Raw genomic sequence first — 23377 nt, forward strand, 5'->3', positions numbered from 1 at the left:
CGCAACACGCAACACGTACACAGGAATGACAGCTCCTGGGACCAGGGAGGCACGGAGCCTCACTCACTGCCAACACAAACCATCCCCTTATCTCTCAACACACAGAGTCTAAAAGCAAGAAAAGGCCTTTGAAAATAACTTACCACAACAAAACTCACAAGCACAAGATCAAAAGCATGTATTCTAAATAGTGAACACGACAGCCCACATGAGAACTAAGAATACACATGGATTAATTAGCACTAACTCACAAACGAGCACTTCGTTTAAAATGTCTCTATTTGTAAGTTAGCCATGAGCAATTCCAGAGGAGCTCCTGCTGACAGCCTCCAAGGGTTGTAGGGCTTGCCTGATATCACCTTCTTTCTGCCTTGGAGACCACAGGTATTCTCTCCCCTCACCCCACTTACTAGGATGGTGGCTAAGAAAATTCTCCTAATAACTTTACTAATACTATTGTTAAAACACAAAGGGGATTGATGTCCTTTCAAAATGATGCTCATTTAATTTTTGTTAATCAATATTGTAAAGGTAAGAGCCACGCTAACACAATATTAAACACACAATGATCACAAGGCATTAGGTAACTATAGTTGACAGTGTTCTTTAAAAAACAACAGAAATATATGTATTTTTTAAATTTACAAACCAATGAAAAATTTACAGACAGAAAGTTAGCACTTTGAGTCTCAATGTCGGCAAGTATCGGCCGTTATAGTTAAGGAAAAGAATTTGTTCGGTACTTTGCCAAGAATTAAAGTTTTGGCAACAATATACTTTTTCACCTGTGAGGCATTTTACAGAGAGAAAGCTCTTTCATAAAGGGTCCCATCTGACGTTCATACACCCTGAAGAGCTGGGCAGGTAAAACCAGCCCTCTTTTATAGAAGAGATTAAGTAACGTGTCCCTGTCCCCATATAAAAATCTATGTGTCTGTGGCATCTCAAGTCTGCCTTGGTCAAGAATGGAGCACACAGAGTGCGTGAACAGCATGGTGTAAATCCCTTCATGTGGACCAGTGCTTCTTTTCATTTCTTTTCTTTAATGAAATAGAACAGACTAGAATACAAAGAATGGGAAAGAAATATAAAGATCAAAATGCATCCCAACTAGTAAAGGTAAGTATTTTTCACAAATGTGGATGAGCTGTGTACTAGGTCAGGCTCTTCTGTGTGTTCTGTGGGTTGTGGACATAAAAATGTTAGGAAAACATTTCCAGGCCCCACAGGAGGCAGAACCCAGTTCCTCATTATCTAAATAACCAGCTGTTTTTTTGTACCATCCCTGGAGATGGGCCATAATATTTATTTTAGGAGGCCCCTCAGTGATACTCCATCCATATCCAGCAAGCAGTACCTTCCCTGGGGGGTGGCATGGAAACATGCTTGTGGCAAGAAATGCTGGTAGAGTCTATTTAATTTTGTTTACCAGTAATATAATCACAAATGCTTCAAAATGCTTAAATCTTTTCTATTCTTTTAAAAAAAAAAAAAAGGAAAACAATCAGTTGTAACTTCTATTGCATCCCTGCATTTTTCTTTAATGTTAAAATTTGAAAAATAGTGGTCAGTATTCACCCGTAAGACGTGTCATGAAGTAGTATAATCAGGCCCATCCAGTGCCATTCGAACTTCTCTTTGAAAGCTGACCAACGACCACTTTATCTCTGTCCCAACAATCTTTTCTCAGCCCCAATCTGTTCAGCTTGTCAGCTGAACTTGAGACTGTTGTTTTAAAACTCTTTTCTTGGTCCTTATCATCCTTTGAACCCTCTAAAAATGCGAGTTTCCCGCAGGCTCTCTTTTCTCTTTGCCTCTTTTCTGGGTGATCTTATCTGTTCCTATGGTTTCGACTTTCACCATTATGCAGGTTATTCCCAAATCGGTGTCTCCATCTCTTCCCTCTTCCCTGAGTTCTAGGACCACATCTCCAGTTACGTACTGAATATTTTCATTTTGCAGACCATCACATATCTTCTGTGTACGAGGTGCTATGATAAGTGCAGTGGCACAACCTCTGGGCTCAAGAAAGAGTCGCCTATTGAATAGGGTGTGAGAACACGAAGGTCTGAAAGAGCACCTTTCACCTTCACTACACTCCATAAGCCGCTTCCTCCTCTTGGGGTCTGTGTTTTAGTTTCGATCACCACGTTCTTTTTCCTTAGTCCTCACATCAGCCTTTCACTAAATCCTGTCACTTCTACCTCTGAAATGTTTCCATCCTTCTTCCTCCCTGCCACTGTCATAGCTCAGGACCTCACCACCTCTCACCTGGGCCACGGCCACAGCCTCCAAGCCAGCCTCTCCCTCAATCCATTTTCCACACAGCTGCCCGAGTTCCCCTTCCAAAGGCAAGTCTGATCATGCCATCCCTCCATTCCTCTAGAATCCTGCCTCTCCCCACGTACAGAATGTGAGAAGTACACAGGAAGTTCAATACCAAGTCAGGCCCCAGGCCCCACCCCCAGAGATCCTGGTACAGTAGGGCTTAGCCCAGGGACGTGCAAGTTGAGCACCTTCACACCTGTGATCCCAACTTTATTAATCAACACTAGCCACCATCCAGGCTGAAGCCTCCACCTGGCCTGGGCCATGGGGTCTCAGATCCTATCGCCAGGTATACCTTCCTTGATTCACTTCACAGGGAAATCTGAGTTAGTTCAATGAGATCATGTATCTGTTACCCCACAATGGCTGTTTAATCCCAAGTAATGTTTTAGGACAGGTGTCTGGTTGGCCTTCTCCTTAATCAGATTCCTAGTGCTGTGATGATTGTCTTCATTTTACAGATGAGAAAACTGAGGCCAAGAGATGCTAAATAGCTTACACAGAATTGCACAGGAAATTGTGGAGGAGATAGTAAGTACCCAGGTCTGAGTCTTTATCTGCTCCAGCATGGTATGAAAATTGAAATTGTCTAAAATGAATTGAACAGGAGTGAGACTGAAAACACAGAAAACAGGAGGTTTATTGCAAACCGTCTAAGTAAGAACTGACTTGAATTTCCTACTAGGAATTCAGAGTCTTTGAAAATTAGGGCCTTAATGACTTACTCATTTTTAAGTGCTCCTACACACTCCTTTCCCCTCTCTCGCCATGTCTCACGACCCATGGGTTTATATAGAGCAAATAATAAATGTTTGCGGCACAAAAGAAATGTACTACGTTTATTAACATTCGATTATAGGTGGCCTGATGGTCTGAAATTTCACAGCACACGGACAACATAAAAAAAATCTACAGTGAGGAGGCTAAAATCAGAAGTAGTTGGAAAACTGCCATCTCCCCCATCAGATACTCAGACACTTGGCTGGAAGCAGCTCAAGCCACTGAGCGAGGGCTCTGGCCTGCTTCTCTGCCTCCTGGCTGGCTGCCTGACATACCCCAGCCCTAAGGCACAAAGGATCCCGTTTCAGCCCCCCGTCTTTGTCTTATAGCAGAGACCCTCCAAACTTCCTTTCCTCCCACTTCTTGATAGGTTTTTGCCGTGTTTTCTTTTGTGTAACACTTAATACATGTCCAGTCAGTGGAAAAGTTATTCAACAGAGAAAAATGATAATGTCACCAGCGCGAACTATATCCTGTATCAGTTCCTTTCATTAGGCCATAAATATTTGCTCTGTAGGCCAGACTTATAAAGAGCTTATCAGTATTTGATCCCAGGAGCCCATTCAGTGGCCCTTCTTATGAGGAAACGTAGCAGAAAAACAAAAACAAAAAGCAAGACATGTTTCCTTTTAATGCAAAGATGGCTTGTATATGATGTACCTAAAATAAAACTTCAATTAAATAAATCAAGTTAACCTTAGGCATAATTTCTCTTCAACATTTTAAATGAGAAATAGAAAAACTTCAGTTTTTTTAAGTGCATTTTTAGGATGTGTTCTAGTGCCAAGACAGGTTCAATCTGCTATAATCACAGTGAAAAATAGAAGCAGCAGTGATGCTCAGACGCTGCGAGATGTTCATTTAAAAAGATCCTAGTGTACTCTGCTACTCCTCTCTTTTATATAATTTCTCTCAGGAATTAAAAAAATTTAAAGAATTTTAGGTCAGGGGGTAAAAAAAAAGTGATTTCTGAGCCTAATTATGTGCCAACAGGAAGCTACATGCTTTACGCCATCTTATTTACCCCCTCCCCCCCATCAGTCCCCCCTTCACCCACCCCCAACCCCCCAAGCCCCAGAGGCATGTGCCTTTAGCTCCATTTCACAGAATAAGAAAATGGGCCTCTGGAAACCACTGAGTCATAGCACATGGCTAAGGCAGAACTGAACCTGAGTCTGTTCATTTTCTTTTCACAGCTACACAAATCTGTCTCTGGGATTATAAACCAGAAAACACAACAGGTCAGATCTACACTGACAGCCTTGTTAAGTAAGGTTTTATGGTAGGCAAGCATCTACATTTTAAAAATAACATTGCCGGTTTCTGCCACTCATATGATGCTCATAAGGTTTTTTTGCTTCTGAATTATCAGTAATTCTACGGCTAAATCTTCCCATTGACATGACAGTGGAATTCTAAAACATACAGAGGAACCACCAAGAATTCCCTAAGAGATCTTGTGTTTGCAAATACAAGCGAAGTATTGATCTGACTAATTAATCAATCCATCACTCACTCACTCAATCAATCAGTGGGGGGTAGGAAGGCCAAGAGGAGGCCAGGAAAGATTTGAAAATGTTCCTTAACCCTCGTCTAAATCTAACCTGCTAGAATTTAAGGCAATTTCTTTTATCACATATTCAGGAGAAAACTATGACATCATTCCTATCATATTTCTAGTATATGACCTTTGTAAAATGATATCACCTCACCAAGTTTCAATGTCATTACCTGCAAAAGGGGGAATGATGATAAACACTACCCCACAGCTTGGGTGTGGGGAAGGAAGGATGGATAGAAGGTGCTTAAGCAAGGGTAGCTACTTTATACTACAAAACATGGTAATGTGCTTTTTCCGTTTGCATTTTCATCTGTGGATGGAAGCTTGTTCCTACGGAGAGCCACCTACTGCTGCAGTAGAGTGGAAGATAAGAAACAAACACAAGTCATTAATATTTGTATTCAACATCCAAGGGAGACTATCGTAGCAAGACAACAGGCTTGAAAGGGCAAATCTGTAGATAAATTTTACTTTCCTTTGCACATCCAGAACCAGCTCTGGATGTCAAAGATCCATGCTCCTTCTCTCCTGGGGAGTCTAAGCCACAGGTTTAGTTCCCTCAGGAGGCAGTCAGGACGCAACAGGCTGTCGCCATGTTGCTCCAAGTACTGTGGGAGGAGAACGGTAACGAGGCAGCAGAGAGGGAACGTAAGAGCTGTGCGCCTGATCTTCCCTGGTTGGGCTTGGGCTCTGAGAGGCTGAGGGCAGGTAGATGGTTGAGGGCACCCTGAGGGCGGGAGTACAGGTTTACACACAGATCAAGCCTTGGCAGGCAGAAGACTGCCTCTAAGTCTTCCCTCAGCCCCACGTGGACACCAGCACACCCACAGTGGAGCAGCAGTGAGCACAGTTTAAAGCTAGTGACAGACAGGGTACAGAGCTTCTTTTTCCTGAGTTGCTCTTCTTTCCCAGGATGGGACGTTTGCAAGGACTCAAAATTTTCTACATGACCTGGGGACAAAGGCCAGCAAAGGCACCTACCCTCACAAAGAGCCAGAGCCCCGATGGAGCATGTGGCTGGGAAGTGGTCAGGTTTGCAGCCCCAGCAAGAGGCAATGTGGAGTGGGACAGCCAGGAAGGCCCAGAGACCCTGACCCAGGCGAGATGGGCCCCTGACCACCACTGCAAATCCCACAGGGGCAGCAGCCACTGGCACGGCCCCCTCTGCAGAGACCGTGGGGTTCCAATAACCCTTACAGGCCAGGGACTCAGTGGTCCAAAAGGGAGGATTTAAATTCGGCAGGAGCAACCATCTGAATAGACCATTTATCACAAAGAGAGTTCAAATGAGAAACAGCTAAAATACAGCCCACTGGCAGTAGGTAGCAGCCTGTGAGGGATATAGCACAGTTGTCGAAAATAAAGAACACAGCATTTCCCATCCATATTGCAGTGCAGTGAATAATTTTGAGAACCTGTTACATTACCATTTTTGAGTACCAATGTAAGTGCTTTAATGGCTCATAAAATAGAACAATCTCATAAGATTGCCAGGTGACAAAACTAAGCCAAAATATACTTGGGGAAAAAAACAGCATTGGTTATTAGCCCAAACTATTTTTCAACTCCATGCCAAAGGCTCTGAGCCATATTTCCTCTCACAAAAGTAAAAAGTATATGTATTTTGAATTTTCACAGAAAATAGATAAAATATAGATTATTTTAATTGTCTGGGTTTCTTCTCAAAATACCAATAAAAAAACTGCACTAGAGCAGGCCCCGGGAAAACGTACTTAGAGTGTCCTGAACCACACAAAGAAATGTTATCTTTTGATGAGACTGTCCAATTGGTCACAAAACTAACCCTGAAATCCATTGACTCATGCAGGCCTAACGTTACCAGCAAAATGAAGCAACTTCAATCGCTTGGATTTACGTACAAATGCTAAGCCTGAATTCTATGCAGTGATGACTCTGAAACCTCTGGAGGGTGGGAGGTGCCCAATATCCAAGCCTACGGTCTAGGTGTGCTGTTCCCACACCAAGAAGCCTGATGATGGAATCTGCCTTTTCCGTGACCAGACTAGGTACACACACCACTCCCTGGAGACCACAAGCTGCTGGAAAAATGCCCCACTCCATCCACTGCCAGCAGGAGGCCTTCTTGGCCAGGGCTTACCAACAATCTCCAATCTCCCTTAATGCCTCCCACATGAAGGATGGGGAAGTTTGCTTTCTTACTAATTGGTGTTAAATTTGCATTTTCTGTATAAGGCCCCCCTCAGACAGAGAAGAAGGACCTTGTAGCGCGGGGTCGCTGGTCCTGCTCCCCACATAAGAACGCAGGATACGGTAAGTCCAAAATGGAACACCCACGGAGCCATAGATAGGGGAGTCATACCACTATATTCTCGCTGGCAGCTGGGTTGTAGACACAGGAAGCAGGAGCCACAGAATCCGCAACCTGCCATCCACTTCTCTCTGCCAGCCAATCCCACTTGCTAGCTGCAATCCGCCGTGCTAATTGCAATCCGCTCTTGCTAGCTCAGTCACCATCTTCTTGCTAGCCCCCATCTTTCTGCTAGCGTAGCCATGGCAGTTATATTAGTGGCCAATGGCTCACTGGTTACAGCTGACAGCCAACTAGCCACAGCTGATGGCCATCCAATCACAGTTGATGGCCATTTACTACCCGAGTGAGCACCTTTCCACGTGAGGGCGAGAGCCTGGAAAAGGCACTCCTGGCTCTGTCCCCACAGACCTGTACTTATCTCCACCTTCAGAGCTTAGGATACAGAAGTGGGCCTTTTAAACAGAGGAAAACAAAACTAAGAATCAAAATGAAGACAATAAGAACATATATAACTAAGATGGCAATTCTATCTGTCGTGCTTTGTTCTCTATCATAGAGTCGGGGGAAATGGACAACGTTTCTAAAAATTATCATCTATTCCTAAGGATATAAACATAACCTCAGTCTCAAATTTCTCAGTCATTTTTCTACCAGAAAATACTAACATGATAAGGTGGAAACCTCCTCAATTGATCTTAATAAATCTGAAAGTGAATGCTTCATTTTTACTAAATATTTGAATTTTCAATAGATAGAAGTTAGCTACTTTTTGGCAAAAAGAGAACCAGACAAGTCCCTTAGTTCTATTGACTTGGGATCTGCCCACAATTTACAAGGATATGGCTTTTGTTCAGGTGCACTGATTTGAAGCCAGGGTTAAATTCACTTCCTTTTAAACGAGTGCAATCCACTCCCACCAAAACGTCTTCCTGGTAAATTTAGCATAGAAACTTCAGTAAGAATGTTTGCTTGCTCCTGAGTCTGCCCAACAAATAAAACTTAGTAATTATTCTCTCCATTTATAAACCTTTTACTGCCAATAACATGAGAGCTTTATAATAGTTCTGTTATTATTCCCATGAGAAAATCTCCATTCAGGTAGAGAAAAGTTAGGCAGTTGTCCAGTAAGTGAGTTAGTAGCAAACATATAAGTAACATTTTGATTCCCTCTACCATGCTTGGTTCATTAGACCAACACAGACTTTGGAATGTGTCTGTCAAATCATGGCATCTAAATCACCCCAGGGTGAACTATGGTTAAAAATTCAGATGCTGGAGCTCCATCCACACTTAGTGGGGAGGGGAAGGCAGGGCAGGGATTAGCACTGTTAACAAGTTCTTCAGGTAACTGCTATGAAAATTCAATCTAAAGACCACTGCTTTAGAAAAACAAAATTTTGGGGCCGGCCCGGTGGCTCAGGCAGTTGGAGCTCCGTGCTCCTAACTCCGAAGGTTGCCGGTTCAAATCCTCGAGTCCCACAAGGGATAGTGGGCAGCGCCCCCTGCAACTAGCAAGGGCAACTGGACCTGGAGCTGAGCTGCGCCCTCCACAACTAAGACTGAAAGGACAACAACTTGACTTGAAAAGAAGTTGTAGAAGTACACACTGTTCCCCAATAAAGTCCTGTTCCCCTTCCCCAATAAAATCTTAAAAAAAAAAAAAAGAGAAACAAAATTTTATTTGGGCAAGGAGGAATTCTGATGTACCTTTTGAGAAAGAAACCTACAATTACTTTTTTTAAAGTATCTCTCCATCTCCGTGTCCTACTCTCCAAACAAAAACACTTAATGTCAAAAAATACTGTTGAAGCGGAAGTTGTACAATACAAGCCTTCATTGGCTCCAGGGTCAAAATTTCTATCACCAATCTCATTCCAAAAACAGATCACACTCAGTGTACACAGTATGAAAATGAAGTGTTTTTATAACCTATGTGAAAAATGCAAATAGCTACAACCACAGTTTGGCAACTTACAAGGAAAATGTCTGATTTAGAAATTCTCAGATGGGAAGCATTTATGTGTTAGATCAGTGGAAGGAATAATACATGAAGTACATTTCACTTTTCCCATAATAGCATCACTTACGCTGGCGAAAGTCAGCTGAATCAAATTGCATGCTTCTCATTGCGTACTACGCAGCATTATTTACTTATATTCACACACATTGTGTTCATGTCATTTTCAGTTTTACCGAGAACAGTTCCATTTTCATGGCTGTTTATACAATTAGACTTTTAATGTGACGAATGATGGACAATAGCTGGGTCATATGGCCGAGACAAAGATTTCCCTTGATAGCTCTTTCTTGTCAATACAAGTGACAGCAGAAAATGTCCTCAGGGGGACAGGGACAGAAGGGGGCTTTCTGTAGATTTTCACTGAGGAAAAAGTCATTGAGACGAAAAAAAGTTTGGAAAGCAAATGAAATCATCAGCAGTTATTCCTATATAATTATTGAATAAACAGCAATGTATGATTAAGAAAAGTAAAGCTGCCTGGTACTTAGTACTTAGGCCTTAGTACCCGCAGGCCTAGCATGGGACCAACTAAGCCTGACTTCCTTTTATAAAAAACGGAAACAAGCTGAGGGAAGCCATTGAATTACCAGAGTGAACACAGGCCAGTGTGGGAGTCAAATTTCCTGACTACATGCCTAGGACTGCCTGCTGGATTTTGGTAGGAGACTGTGTTTACAAGACTGCAGAATGTTATAACTTTATAAAAACAGTGTATGGTAAGGATTCTTGTTCTTAAGGAGTATTTTAGTTCATAAAAGAGATGATGTTAGCCATTAATCTAGCTTTCCATTTAATTATCTAATCATCTTCTTTTACTATTTCCTTAAATATTCTATTTAATATTTTTAAATATCTGCAGATTGCTTTTATTTTGTACCTCAGGGATGTACAGAGAAGCAATCATAGAATTATAAATTCTGAGAGTGGATTATAGCTCCATCGTCCTCCCGCCTTCACCCATGCAACCCTCAAACGTAAACCTGTGTTCAAACACACAGAATTAGTCAGATACAGAGTTTTAAGCGGATGCTCATCCGTTTGGGGCACTTAGTAATTAGCATATTAGCCTCTCAGGCCGACGTCTGGACGCTGGGGGGTTATATATCATAGGTTGATCCGGGAAGCAGCTCCCACTCCCCAGAAGCCCAAGAACAAAGAAGTTGGCAGCCTTTGGGGAAACGCTGCCCTGCCAACAGTGTATTAAAGACACCCATTAGTTGCCTCAATCAGCTAATTAGCTCAACAAATGCAAAACCTAAATCATTAAGAAAGTGGCCCTGATTGCATTGCTAGCTTCTGATTTCGTGTCACTAACCCAGCAGGGTGGGAACGGGGTAGTTCCACAGAAAACAAAAACTGTCTACACTGGGGAGCTGGAATGGGATGGGACTTAATTTGTTATGAAAGTCAAGCCCTGCCAGGAAGTTTCACTGAGGAAAAAGGGGTACCAGGGAGACCTCTATGTTTATGCTTTGAAATTTAAATCAATTTAAATATAAATTGCTCTCCTTTCCTGTCATTATGAGAAAAAAGTAAAATGTGGGTTTCAGATCTCTGGTGTGCAAATGGTCATTAACTTTCATTTGACCTTGGGTGTAAAACGAATATTGAATTTATGCACAGGGTACACTCATTATACTCATTTAGTTTCCTCACAGAAAATATGTTCCCAGGAGCTGCAATGCTAGAAGCTGTTTTTTCAGCCCTCAAGTAGAAAACTCAATCCTCCCTTTAATTCCTCTCTCCCATCTCACACCCACTGCTCTGCTCCAAACCTCAGGAAACTGTTTCTCTCGGCTTGGCAACATTAATGAAACACAGGCAATAACAGGTAGGAATCTGAATGATGTAAATCATTGCCCTGGATCGCACAGGACCAGTAAAGGGCCTGGTCCGTGAGCCCTCACCTTCCTGGGGACAGGGAACTTCAGCGCTGGGGTCTCTTTCCCAGTATCTGCTTTTCTAAAACAGGAACAAGATCTCATCAACAGCAATAATGACCTTTGTCTATAGAGCCTTATAAGCATTACATACCATCACAGAAGCGCCCTGCAGCGAATTTTTGAAAACAAAGGCCTCAAAAATCTTGCATTCTCAAGTACCCTCTGTTGTGGTTATGATTATTCACCAACTTGACAAATCAGTTTCATTTACTATCCTGATGGACAGGACCACATTGAAGGATGAAAAAGGAAATCATCTTGTCTAGCTTTGTAATTTTTTTAATTCCAAACAATCCTCAGGGTTAAATGAGTCCAACTATCTATACTTGCTACTCCCAGATCTCTTGCTCTTCAGGAGAAATCAGGGCAAAAGGCTATTTTATTTTATAGTATGTCGTCGAATGGTTGTTTATCATTTCGACTTAATAGCTCTAATTACAAAAGACAGTGTCGCGGGACGTGTTTTTTTTTAAAGGCAATTTTCTTTGTATCCCAGTGGGAGAGTTAGGAAAAATTTACAAAGCATCTGATGCATGCATTTTCAATTGTTCCTGGGTTTTACCAATGGTATTCTTTTCTTGCTTACAAGAATTTTACCTTTTCAAATATCCTCTGCCTTTACACTGCACTGAGACTTACAGTTTCAAGACTCTTATTAAAAGTTTTGTGCTATTAAAAAAAAAAAGGGAGATGCAACCTGTCAACCACTGAACTAACTGACTGCTGTTCAGTAAGAACAGACACTAGTGGAGAAGGGATGTGAATGTACCAAATCTGTTAGCAAGCAGAGACAGAAGAACAGTCTCTGGAAATGTCAGAACAAGGAGTTATTATAGCAGCAGAGGAGAGAGACTTTACAAATTTCAACAATCGGCATGGTGTTAGACAAAGCTCTCTCTTCTGGGGAAAACATCCTAGGTCATCAATCAATCAGGGAAGACCGAGAATGTGGTTGATTATTTTAGGCCGAAACACATGCTACTTCTTTCCTCTTGGTTAGCAAATGCTAAATAACCACATTCAGTGGGGTAATAAGACAGTCAGTGTAAGTCTGTGTAGACCATAAAAGGGAGTGATGGCCGCTGGCTCTCAAGACATCCAGGAGGTGGCAAAGAGAAGAAAAGGATGAAAAACAAACTATGTGGAAATAGCAGTTGTGAGAGAACCAGCGACACATCTTTGGGAAACAGGCTGTGAAAGACTTGGGAAAATTTAAGTGGTTGAAAATATCACTAAAAAATTAAGCACAATATCTTAATTACGTAAAATATAGCTAACAGACTTCTGCCATTATAAACTAGTCTTTTTTAGCTCAAACATTCATCACAAGAACACTCAGAGATTAGATGGGGGGGAAAAGCATTCAAGAGAAGGTACCTATAGCTTTCAGTTTTAAGAGCAATTAAATTATTTCCATAAGAATTATTACAGAAAACCAAAAGGTAGAAGGAATTTGAGATAGCAATAATTGCACTAGCATTTGAGTCCATCTTTGCTGGCCTTTAATTTTATTATTAACATCTACTAAAATCCCACCATATTATACATTCCTCTATATATGAGCAATGTGTTTACAAAAGGATAAGGGTCAAGTGAAACATGGTGCTACATTAAAAGAAGAATCTGTCAACTAAAAATAAAAACTAAACATTTACAGGACCATAAAAGTCAGAGCAATTCCATAGGTTTAATGGTTATTTTTTTCTTCTAAATGTGCAAAAGAAAAAGCCTTATTCTCGTTAAAAATAATCAATCTATTTCACTTCTCATGACAAAGTGACATGAGTATCTTTTCTTTGAAATGCTCCTGCCCTGAAGGAGAAGATGTCTTTTCAATTGTGTCAGACCTCTAACCTCAGACAGAACTGCTTGTCAACATTTGACTTCCCCCAATCTTACATATATACACTTAAGGAGAGGGATTAAAATTTCCTAAGAAGTGTTATTAGTGATCAGTACTTGTTACTAACAGTAGACCTTAAAAGCTGGGAATTTAAACAGAGTACAGGGTGACAAAAGACCCTCACTTGCCTGGTGGGTCCACCATGATTACCACACCCAGGGGTTGCCTACTTGAATGAAGGTGTTACAGAGTTTGATGCATGGAGAACAGTAGTAACCAGGTTGTTGAAATCCCACAACCATTCAAATGCGTACTTAAACTTGAACATAGGATTCAAAGATAACACAAACAAGAGCATCTCTGAGGCTAGGAGAAACAATTTACCTCTAACGCGAAGCACTGACTTCCCTCTTGTCCTTTCTAGCCTATTAAAAAATAACATTTATAAAAAGCCAATACGAAACATAACAGGCAGACCATTTTATACCATTGTTTGTTATAGATTTTAATATCTCAAAGAAATAATGAAACATCTTGGTACACAAATAACACTTTAAACTGAATCCCTGGTTAATTTATCTTAGAGAGAAAAAAAATGCTGCTGTCCACTATTTGAAAAGTTTTTCAGTTTTCACTCTGTTTTTTTCCATTTTCAGAAACAAAAGTGGAAAACGGGAGTATGTTCACAAATCGTATCTGTAACTCTCATAGTCCAGAAAATCACTAACAAGGGAGGGGGTATAGTGTAGTTGGAAAACCTGGGTTTGCATTCTGTCTGCAGACTTTCCCACCTGAGTGATATCAAGCATAACACTTCCTCTCTAAATTTTCAGGTTGAGTCAATACAAACTCCTCTGGTGGTGAATACATGGTGCTTATGGCCCAGCAGCCATTCCCCTTCTGCTGGTTTTCTTTGAGGAGCCAATGCCTGCCTGTTCTAGTCTCGTCCATGTGTCTTGCGTGGGGCTGACATGATGCCCCCACCACGTTTCTACTGTGCCAGAGGTGGGCATTACATCCTTCCAACGAGGTCTCCAAAAAGACTTCTGCTGGGTCTGCCAGGAAAGAGCTGCTCTCTTTCTGCTGAGATTGCTTTACTCCATAGGGTCTCTGAGCCAATAAATTCCCTTTCCGGGTTTCAGTTTATTTTTCTATCACTTGCACCTAAAAGAGTCCCAAATAAAATATTCCCAGGATTGTGACTCCATTAAGGATAATGAAGGTAATGAATGAAAGTAGTCATTGTTATAATTAAATGTTAGAGCTGGAAGGAAGGTTACCAGATTCTCCACCAATTTCCCTTATGATACAAACTAGAATCACTTTGCTGAGGCCAGAGAGACATTTAATGGCAAAAACAGAGCCTAGAACCCATTCTTTCTTTTCCAAACATTAATATCCTAGATACTTAGTTTTAAAACACTTAACCAGCCATGGGTTAGGCAGAGACAGTGACATATGAAAACTGACAAAGAGATTTACCAATATGAGATTTCTGGCTTTCCATTTATAGAAGCCATCGTGGCTCAAGGTTCATATGATCTAAAGATAATGAGAGCTTAAAAGTGCTTTGGCTGTAGAAAGGGGAAGAAACATACCTCCCAAGATTCTAATTAGCGCTAGAATAAGCAACCCAACAAAAAGAAAGATGTGCAAGGATATCTGGGCTGATTTCTAAAAATCTTGTGATGCCTTAAATAAAAAGCTATTCACATTCAAGGTTAGCAGTTAGAGGAGAAAACTGTTTAAAGGCACAATCTAATGGCCTCTTAGAAGATTACAATAAAATGGATTTTTTACTAAGCTAGAGCCTTGAATCATTTATATAATTTATCGATTGGCTGTTACTTTCATTTCTGTTTGTATGGTCAGCTGAAACCAAAAAAAAACAACAAAAAAAAAACTTTTTCTTTATACTAGTTCTTGTTTTAATAACCCTTCACAGTAAGACATAAATCTGATATGACCACCTGAACCCTAATTAACAGTTTTACTGCAAGAGATAAGATATTAGGGTAATCAATTCCTTCTGTCAAGACACAGATGTGCCAGCTATTATTTTAATACTTTTTTTTATTTATACCAGCTTCTTTTTCTTCTTAAAAAAAAAACACCCTCAAAAAATGGGTTTAAAAACAACAACAAGGACACACAGAAAGTGGCACTCTGCTGCTTTAATTAAGGTGGTGATTAAAAGTTTTGTGTTTTATTATCTCCTAACTGTATAGTACCAGTAATAAGTTTTCCTTTTTCAGACAACCATTGACTACTCATATTTTTTATTTAAAAACATGTTGTGATTTAAAAACAGCAGGGGCCATATTTGTCCTTGCTCATCATTGTATCCTCACGCTTTACACTGTACCTGGCACAGTGGCTGCCAGATTGGAATCTGATAAAGGAATGAATGAATGCAATACCTACGACTTAGCATCTCTGTACCTTGACATTGTTATTTTTCATCTATCTCAATGCCAACTCAAGCAATGAGAGTACAGGGTGAAACAGGTAGGTATCTCTACTACTTCCATATATGCATTTTTTGAATATCATAATGTACAACTTGTTGGTTATTTTTGTCCCTAGATTGCTTCATAAATTTGCTTGGGGTGTGGGAGACAAATGTCTTCATTTTTCTCTAAAACAATCTTGTTTGCTCATATTACTTTTCTACACAGAAAATACTATATTTAAAGACAGGGACAAAATAACAGTGCCAACTATTAATATCAATGATATCAGTCAACCTTGTATTGCAGAGCCATGATTAATACAATCATACGAGAAAAGAAGGCGTGGTTTGGATTGGTTAGATAGAGACAAAATAGTATGTGTATGACACATACACATGTGTTTTCCCAAACAGAAAGTCCAAGATCATTTTAAAACAAGCTATTGGAATTCATTTGAGTTCAACTTTTTTGCTAGACACTAAATCAAGAGTTCTCATACAGCAAAAAAATAAACAAATAGAAAAGATAATAGCTATAACTATCAACAAACTGATTCTAAAGTTCATATGGTGAGGGAAAAAAATCTAGAATAGCCAAAACAATATTGAAGGAGAACAACAAAGTTGGAGGACTGACACAACCCAATGCCAACACTTAGTATAGAGTTACAGTAATCAAGACAGTGTGGCATTGGTGAAAGAATAGACGCATAGATCAATGCAACAGAGAGCCTACAAAAGACCCGTACAAATATAGTCAACAGATCCTTGACAAAGAAGCAATGGCAATACAATGGAAGAAAGATAGTCTTCTCAACAAATGATGCTGGACCAACAGGACATCCACATGCAAATAAATAATAAATAAATAAATAGCCAGAAAGACAGACAAACCTAGACACAGACCTTACAGCTTTCACAAAAATTAACTCAGTATGTAAAATGCAAAATTACAAAACTCCTAGAATATAACATAGGAGAAAAGCTAGATGACCTTGGGAATGGCATGGCTTTTTTCTATACAACTCCAAAGGTGTAATTCCATGAAAAAAAGATAAGTTCAACTTCATTAAAATTAAAAACTTCTGCTCTTCAACAATGTGAAGTACATGACAAGACAAATAACAGACTGGGAGAAAATATTCGTAAAAGGAATATCTAAAAAAGGATTGTTATCCACAATATGTAAAGAACTCTTAAAACTCAACAATAAAACCACCGACATAAACAAAACAAAACAGACCAAAAAAATGGAGCAGAGACCTTAACAGAGCCTTCACCAAAGAAAATACACAGATGTCAAATAAATAAATGGAAAGAATACTCCACATCATATTTCACCAGGGAAATGCAAATTAAAACAACAATGAGATACCTACACACCTATAAGAATGGCCAAAATCTAGAATATGACAACACCAAATGCTGACAAAGATATGGAGCAACAGGAACTCTCATTCCTTGTTGGTGGGAATACAAAATGGTACAGCCCCTTTGGACACAGTTTGGTGGCTTCTTTTACCATACCATCCAGCAATCATACTCCTTGGTATTAACCTAAAAGAGTTGAAAACTTACATCCATACAAAACCCTGCACAGTGATATTCATATAGGCTTTATTCATAACTGCCAAAACTCAGAAGCAACCAAGATGTCCTTCAGTAGGTGAATCTATAAACTGTGGAACACGCAGACAATGGAACATTATTCAGTGCTAAAAAGACAAGCTATTGAGCCATGAAAAGTCATGGAGGAACCTTAAATAGATATTACTAAGTGAAAGAAGCCAGTCTCAAAAGGCTACAAACTGTATGACTCCAATCGTATGACATTCTAGAAAAGCAAAACTATGGAGACAGTAATAAAAAGATAAGTGGTTGCCAGGGGTTGGAGGGAAGGAGGAATGAATAGGTAGAGCACAGGGGGTTTTCAGGCACTGAAACTATTCTGTATGATACTGTAATGGGGGATACGTGTCATTGTACATTTGTCCAGACCCATAGAATGTACACCACCAACAGTGAACCCTAATATAAATTGTGGACTTTGGGCAATAATGATGTCAGTGTTTATTGATTATAACAAATGTACCATTCTGAGGGAGGCTGGGCATGTGTGGGATGAGAGGATATATGAGAACTCCGAATACTTTCTGATTAATGTTCCTGTGAGCATAAAACTTCTCTAAAAAGTAAAGTCTATTAAAAAAAATGTCATGAAAGACAAAGACTTGAGAAACCGTCACAGGAAGAGATGAGGACAACTATATAAAAGAAAGAGAATAGAAAAAAATAATTTCTTCATAGTAGTAACCAAAACCACAGCGTATCTAAAAATACATCAAACAAAAAATGTGCAAGATTTTTATGGAGAAATTTTAAAAACAGTATTGAAGATTTGAAAAAATGGAACGATATCCTAGGTTCGTGGATGGAAAACACTTATCTCCAAAGTGTCAAATTTATCTAGTGATCTATAAATTCGATATATATTTAAAAAATCTCTATAGGGCTTTCATGGAACATGATAAAATAAAACTCTAAAGAAAACAAGAAAATTAATGAAGAGACTTGCCTTACCCCCATCCCTCCAAAAAGTCTTATTTATAAAGCTTTAGTAATTGAAACAAGATAGTACTGGCACAGGGAATAAATAGATCAAAGGAACACAAAAACTAGAAATAAATCCAAGCATATATATAAACTTCATATATGATGAAGTTAGCATCATATCCAATAAACGCTCTTGGGTAACTGGCATAAGGAAAACATAAAATTTGGTAAGAAAACGAAATGACAAAGTTACAAACTGGGAGAAAATATTTGCCAACCACATATCTGACGAAGGACTGGTATCTAGACTATATAAAGAACTCTCAATAATCAACAGTAAAAAAACAATCCAAGTACAAAAGGGCAAAAGACATGAACAGACATTTCACCAAAGACAACATTCAGATGGTGAATAAGCACATGAAAAGATTTTCAATATCATTAGTCATTAGGGAAATGCAAATACAAACTACAATGAGACATCACTACCTGCCCATTAGAATGGCTAAAATAAAAAATTGTGAAAATACCAAACGCCGGCAAACATGCAGAGAACCTGGATCACTTCTGCATTGCTACTGAGAACGTAAGATGGCACACACATTCTGGAAAACAGTTTGGCAGTTTCTTAAAAAAAACTAAACACACAACTTCCAAACAACCCAGCAATTGTACTCCTGGGCATCAATGAAGACTTACATTCACACAAAAACTCGTACGTGAATGTTTGTGCATGTAGTTTTATTCATAGTCCCAAACCGGAAACAACCAGATTTCCTCTCACAGTGAATGATTAGATGTACTGGGGTACATTCATATGATGGACTACTATTCAGCAACAAAAAGTAATGAACTATTCATTGATGTACACAGCAACCTCCAGAATGACTCTCCAGAGAATTACGGCAGTGAAATAGCCCGCTCCCTAAAGATTCCATACTGTATGACTGCATTTATGGAAAAGTTTTGAAATGACAAAATTATAGAAATAGAGAACAGATTAGTAATTGTAGGGGTTAAGGAGGGAATGGGGTAGGAGGAAAATTGGTATAGCTATAAAAGAGCGACATGAGGGAGCCTTGCGGTGATGGAAATAGTCTGTATCGGTGTCAGCTGGTCTCTAGTTTTATAAGATGCTACCATTACAGAAACCAGGTGAAGGGAACTGGGGATATCTACATTAGTTCTTAACTGCATATGAATATACTATTATCTCAAAATAAGAGAGCACATATAAGATGATCCCACTTTTATAGAATCTGCACATTGCTATATAATAGTATCTATATATTAATAGAGAAATGTCTGGAAATAGATACAAGAAAAGAGTAATAGTGGTCATCTCTGTTGGTGAGATGATGAGTGATTTTTCAATGTCTTCACATGTTCATGCATTACCAAAGTTTTTCAATGAGCATGTTATACTATAAAATAAGAAAAAAATGATTAAAGCTATTTTTGTTATGAAAAAAGAGAAGCAATACATGCTCATTGTATACTTTTTTTCCCATTGAACATTTTATTACATTAACCCTTCAAAATATCATTTTAAAAGCTGTTCAACATTCTACTACACTGATTTATCAATTTTACCATTTCTCTACTATGGGAATTTAAGGATTGTTTCTAATATCTTATTGTTAAAAAGAACCAATGCAATAGATTCCTTCTACCTGAATCTTCACATACATTTCTGGTTATGCCCTATACCTGGAACTCTAGCCGTGGAGTTATTGGATGACACAATAAGGGAACATACTGAAAAATTGCTTTTCTGAGAAACTATACATTTATGTCCCATCATTAGTGGACGTGTGCAAGACCATTTCACTGTCTCTGAGAAGTTGTCAAAGCCGTGTTCGCATTCTAAGCTTCACAGATCAAACAAGTAAGGAAAACATCATACTAACTGCATACGGCCACATCAAGGCATAGTAAAGTTGACTTCATACCAATCTTAGGCTTTGCACAATCTAATGTGTATGGGTCTTGCTTACTTACTCTGCTTCATTTCCCTTTACTTCCAGAAAGTTCAAACTTCTTAGCCTGATATCCAAAGCCTACCTCTTTCACCTTGTTCACCAGGCTGCAGCCACTCTCACCTCCTTGCTGTTCCTCAAACACATACCAACCTCTGCCCAAATGCCCTTGTCTGGATATCCACGGGGCTCACTACCTCACCGACTTCAGGTCTCTGCTCAAAAGTCCCCTGTCAGAGGCCTTCCCACCCTACTCTGTGAAATTAGCAACCCCCTTCTCCAGCCTTCCTATCTGTATTTACTCTTATAGGTCTTGTTTTTCTCCAGCAATGTCACACTATAAGTTTTTCATTATTTCCCCAACTTTTTCTGAAACTTAAAAAAAAAAAAATCCTATCCTCCAAGCCACTGACATCCCAATTCGTACAGGCTGTAAGTTTTGTCTCCTGAGGATTACAGGAACCAAGATCAACTCTAGCACAATTTATTTCTAAGTAAGCCCTCCCTCTTACAACCTTTATATTGATGTCTTTTCTCCATCATGGCCTCCACCTATGCAAATATCCACAATCTAATGCTGTTCACTGAGGAGCCCTATTCCCGCTACCCTCTCTGTTCAATACCCTGTGGGTGAAGACTGCTGTTCTGTGCATCCTCCTCTCTATAGCATCCAGTCTCTGCGTCCTCTGCAGCAGCCAAATCAACAAAGATATACGTAGTATAATCAGATAATACATGCTAAGGTGTGTGTGATTCAAAAAGCAACTGAGAGAAAAGCAAATTCTTAGAGTTTCTAACTGGGAAAAAAAAAAAGATGTAAAATGTATGGCCTGTGTTCCTAAGACACTTGCATTCCATTTATTTGTTCAAATTTTCTCATCTCTTTGATTCTGTCATAGTCTTTCCGCCTGAAAAGTCTTATTCTAGTTTGACCTTATCCAAGAACCATCTCCCTGTGTTTGTCATTCCATTCAGTACTGATCTCCTCCCTCTGAACAGCAAAGGATGCCTTCTTCTGACACTTCTCCTCTCTAAGCGAGTGTTTTTCTACCTCAGTGAGTCTCTATTTCATATTGAATTTCAGCCTCTCCTTCAAAATGTGCTTGAAAGCTCCCTTTTCCTTTCCACAGATCACGTCCATAGATTGTCTATCTCCGACAGATATTAGGAATCAGATCCATGCAATCAGTGCATGTAAAATGCTTGCTTTTAAATATCATTACGCAATTCAATTATTTTTAGAAGAAACTATTTTGAGATAAAAAACATATCCTTAAAAATAAGACCACCTTTATGTTATTTATTTTCCTCTGTTGTTATATAGGTAATGCAATGTGTTTGCTTTCTTTTATTGTATCCTTAAGACTTTTTCATGGTTGCAATTAACTAGAAACATTTAAATTTCATTTTTCCCTTGAAATATGAAATAAATGAAAACAAGGCAGTGAAAATGTAAAGAACCGTGTATAACATCCTGTGCTATTTTGATTCTCAAGCCCCAGGAAAGACTACTCACCAGACTTCTTTGCCTTCAAAGCAATAACAGCTGCAAGCTCTCTCTGAACCTGATAAAATATTAGGGAACAAAAATCAAATTAGAATAAGTAAAATGTAGCCATCAAAAGTGGTACTTCATTTTTACATATGTGACCCAAATTAAGAGCTATTGCAATCAAAGCTAAGTTTGCTCCTACATTTTGGGTTTTTGTTTGTTTTTAATAATGGGGAAAACCCTCTGCATAGGAATTTTAGGCTAAAAATCTGGAAGAATTATGTTGACTGACTTTAAAAAGAAATCACAGTTGCCAAAACGTATGTATTATAAAACATTGGTATTTTTGCCATGGTGATGGCAAGAACCTCAAAAATATGATTATAAAACATTCAGAAACAATGTAAATAAATTCTTAAAATGAGCATGATAACTTGGCGAAGATATTAAATGTTATTTATCACTCAAAGATTGTTTATACAGAAAATCTAGAACAATTAAGATAGGTGACCATGGTTTCACTGGACCTTTGCTCAAACACAATGAATGTTCACTTTTAAGTCTGAAAGCAGTTTGGGAAATACACCACATGAAAGCAAATGCTATCAACTCATAGGGTAGGTGGAATGGGAATACACAAGACAACCTTTAAAACCCTAAGTGCCGTAAACCCCCACATATTGGTCCAGATTTTTGCTTGCTCACTCTCGCTCAACCCCGCACACATTTTGAATGCATAAATCCTTTCCTAAAAGCCTTCCCAAAGAGGAACATAAAACAGAGAGAAAAAAGATAACCTCAGGGACTTCCAAAGTTAACATTAAAAAAAGAAAAGATAACGAAGACAATCTTTGGGAAATCTCTTTTTGAAAGCAATACACATTCCATAATGAGCAAGTTCATTCCTCTTCAGGAATAATCTTTTAAGCTTAGAAGTGTGTGTGTGTGTGTGTGTGTGTGTGTGTGTATGTGTATGTGTGTGTATGTGTGTGTGTGTGTGTGTGTTTGTTGCGGTGTTTGGAGGTGGTGGTGGTGAATTTGGAGGGGTCCTCCTAATGAGATTTTAAAGGGAGAACATGGAAGTTCAAGGTTAAAGAAGATTTGCTATTGAAATTAATGTACTTTATATTCATTTACTTGAAGGTGAAAGGAGCACTACATGCTAGACACTGGGACCCCACTTTGGACCGCTTTCAAAGCGGCCAGGGCAGCATCTCCCAGAAGAAGGTAGCTTTCCTGGCACTGCATTACTGCCATGCTTTCCCTGGCTGGCTAGTTTGAATGCCATTCAAAAGGGCCACCCTCTTGAGCCAGCTGATTCTTTGATACCTCCAGAAAATTACACAGTGATGAGAAGACAGTCCGTCTCCAACCTTGGAAGTCTGAGCTCTGAGAATGCTCATGGCAGGAAAATGTGCAGTTAAAGGACATATGGGGCAAAAAGAGGTCTGGGGGAGAGAGAAGTGATGAATGACCACAGGAAAACCTTTACAAATATTGCTCTGGTTAGTCAAGTTAAAAGAACAAGATATAACATCAATTATTGCATAGTTCCTGTATTTGAAATTGTTTATTATAGTATAATAGTAAGGTTTATTATAGTATTACCATCCCTTTTCAGCATCGTCCTCCTTCACAGTGTCACAGATATTTGGGAGTGGGGCCAAGATACAGACTATAAATAGTCACTGAAAGCTTGTGACAAGCCTCCTGATTTTATGACCTCCCCAGGAAGATCCCACCATGGCTCAGAGACAGAAAGAGAGATGGAAAATGATGCATGAGGTGGGCCACTTAATTTGCTGACAGAGTATCAAAAACAATCTTCTCTCTACCTTTCTTTTTCAGGTTTCCATGCCTGAAATTCTCTTCATGAGATCTTCAGCTTTTCTTTCTCTAATTAGAAATAAGCCTCAAAATATAGCTCAGAAAAGGAAAGTACTATATTCCTACCATTGAATAACAGTACATCTTGCAAAGATTTGGTGAGGAAAGAAAGGGAGGAATGGGATGAGTAAGCAATCGATAGAGCATTTGGGGGAAGCTGGGAAGGAGATGATAGATGGTCATGTGAAAGAACTACACCGTTTAATTGAGAAGAAACCTAAACTTTTTTAGTTAGCATCAAGTAAA

The 23377-nt window shown here is 39.3% G+C and overlaps 1 protein-coding gene across 10 annotated transcripts in view; it reads right to left on the reverse strand.

The window, feature by feature from the left end:
* RAPGEF5 (Rap guanine nucleotide exchange factor 5) overlaps window positions 1–23377 on the reverse strand; it is a 430438-nt gene that overhangs the window by 109756 nt on the left and 297305 nt on the right. For all 10 annotated transcript variants that reach the window (XM_074340840.1, XM_074340846.1, XM_074340842.1 and 7 more), the window contains one exon: window positions 21269–21317. In XM_074340840.1, the coding sequence (XP_074196941.1) occupies window positions 21269–21317 (49 nt within the window). The remainder of the gene's footprint in view (window positions 1–21268; window positions 21318–23377) is intronic.

Source organism: Rhinolophus sinicus, linkage group LG09 (assembly GCF_036562045.2).
Source record: "Rhinolophus sinicus isolate RSC01 linkage group LG09, ASM3656204v1, whole genome shotgun sequence".
NCBI lineage: Eukaryota > Metazoa > Chordata > Mammalia > Chiroptera > Rhinolophidae > Rhinolophus > Rhinolophus sinicus.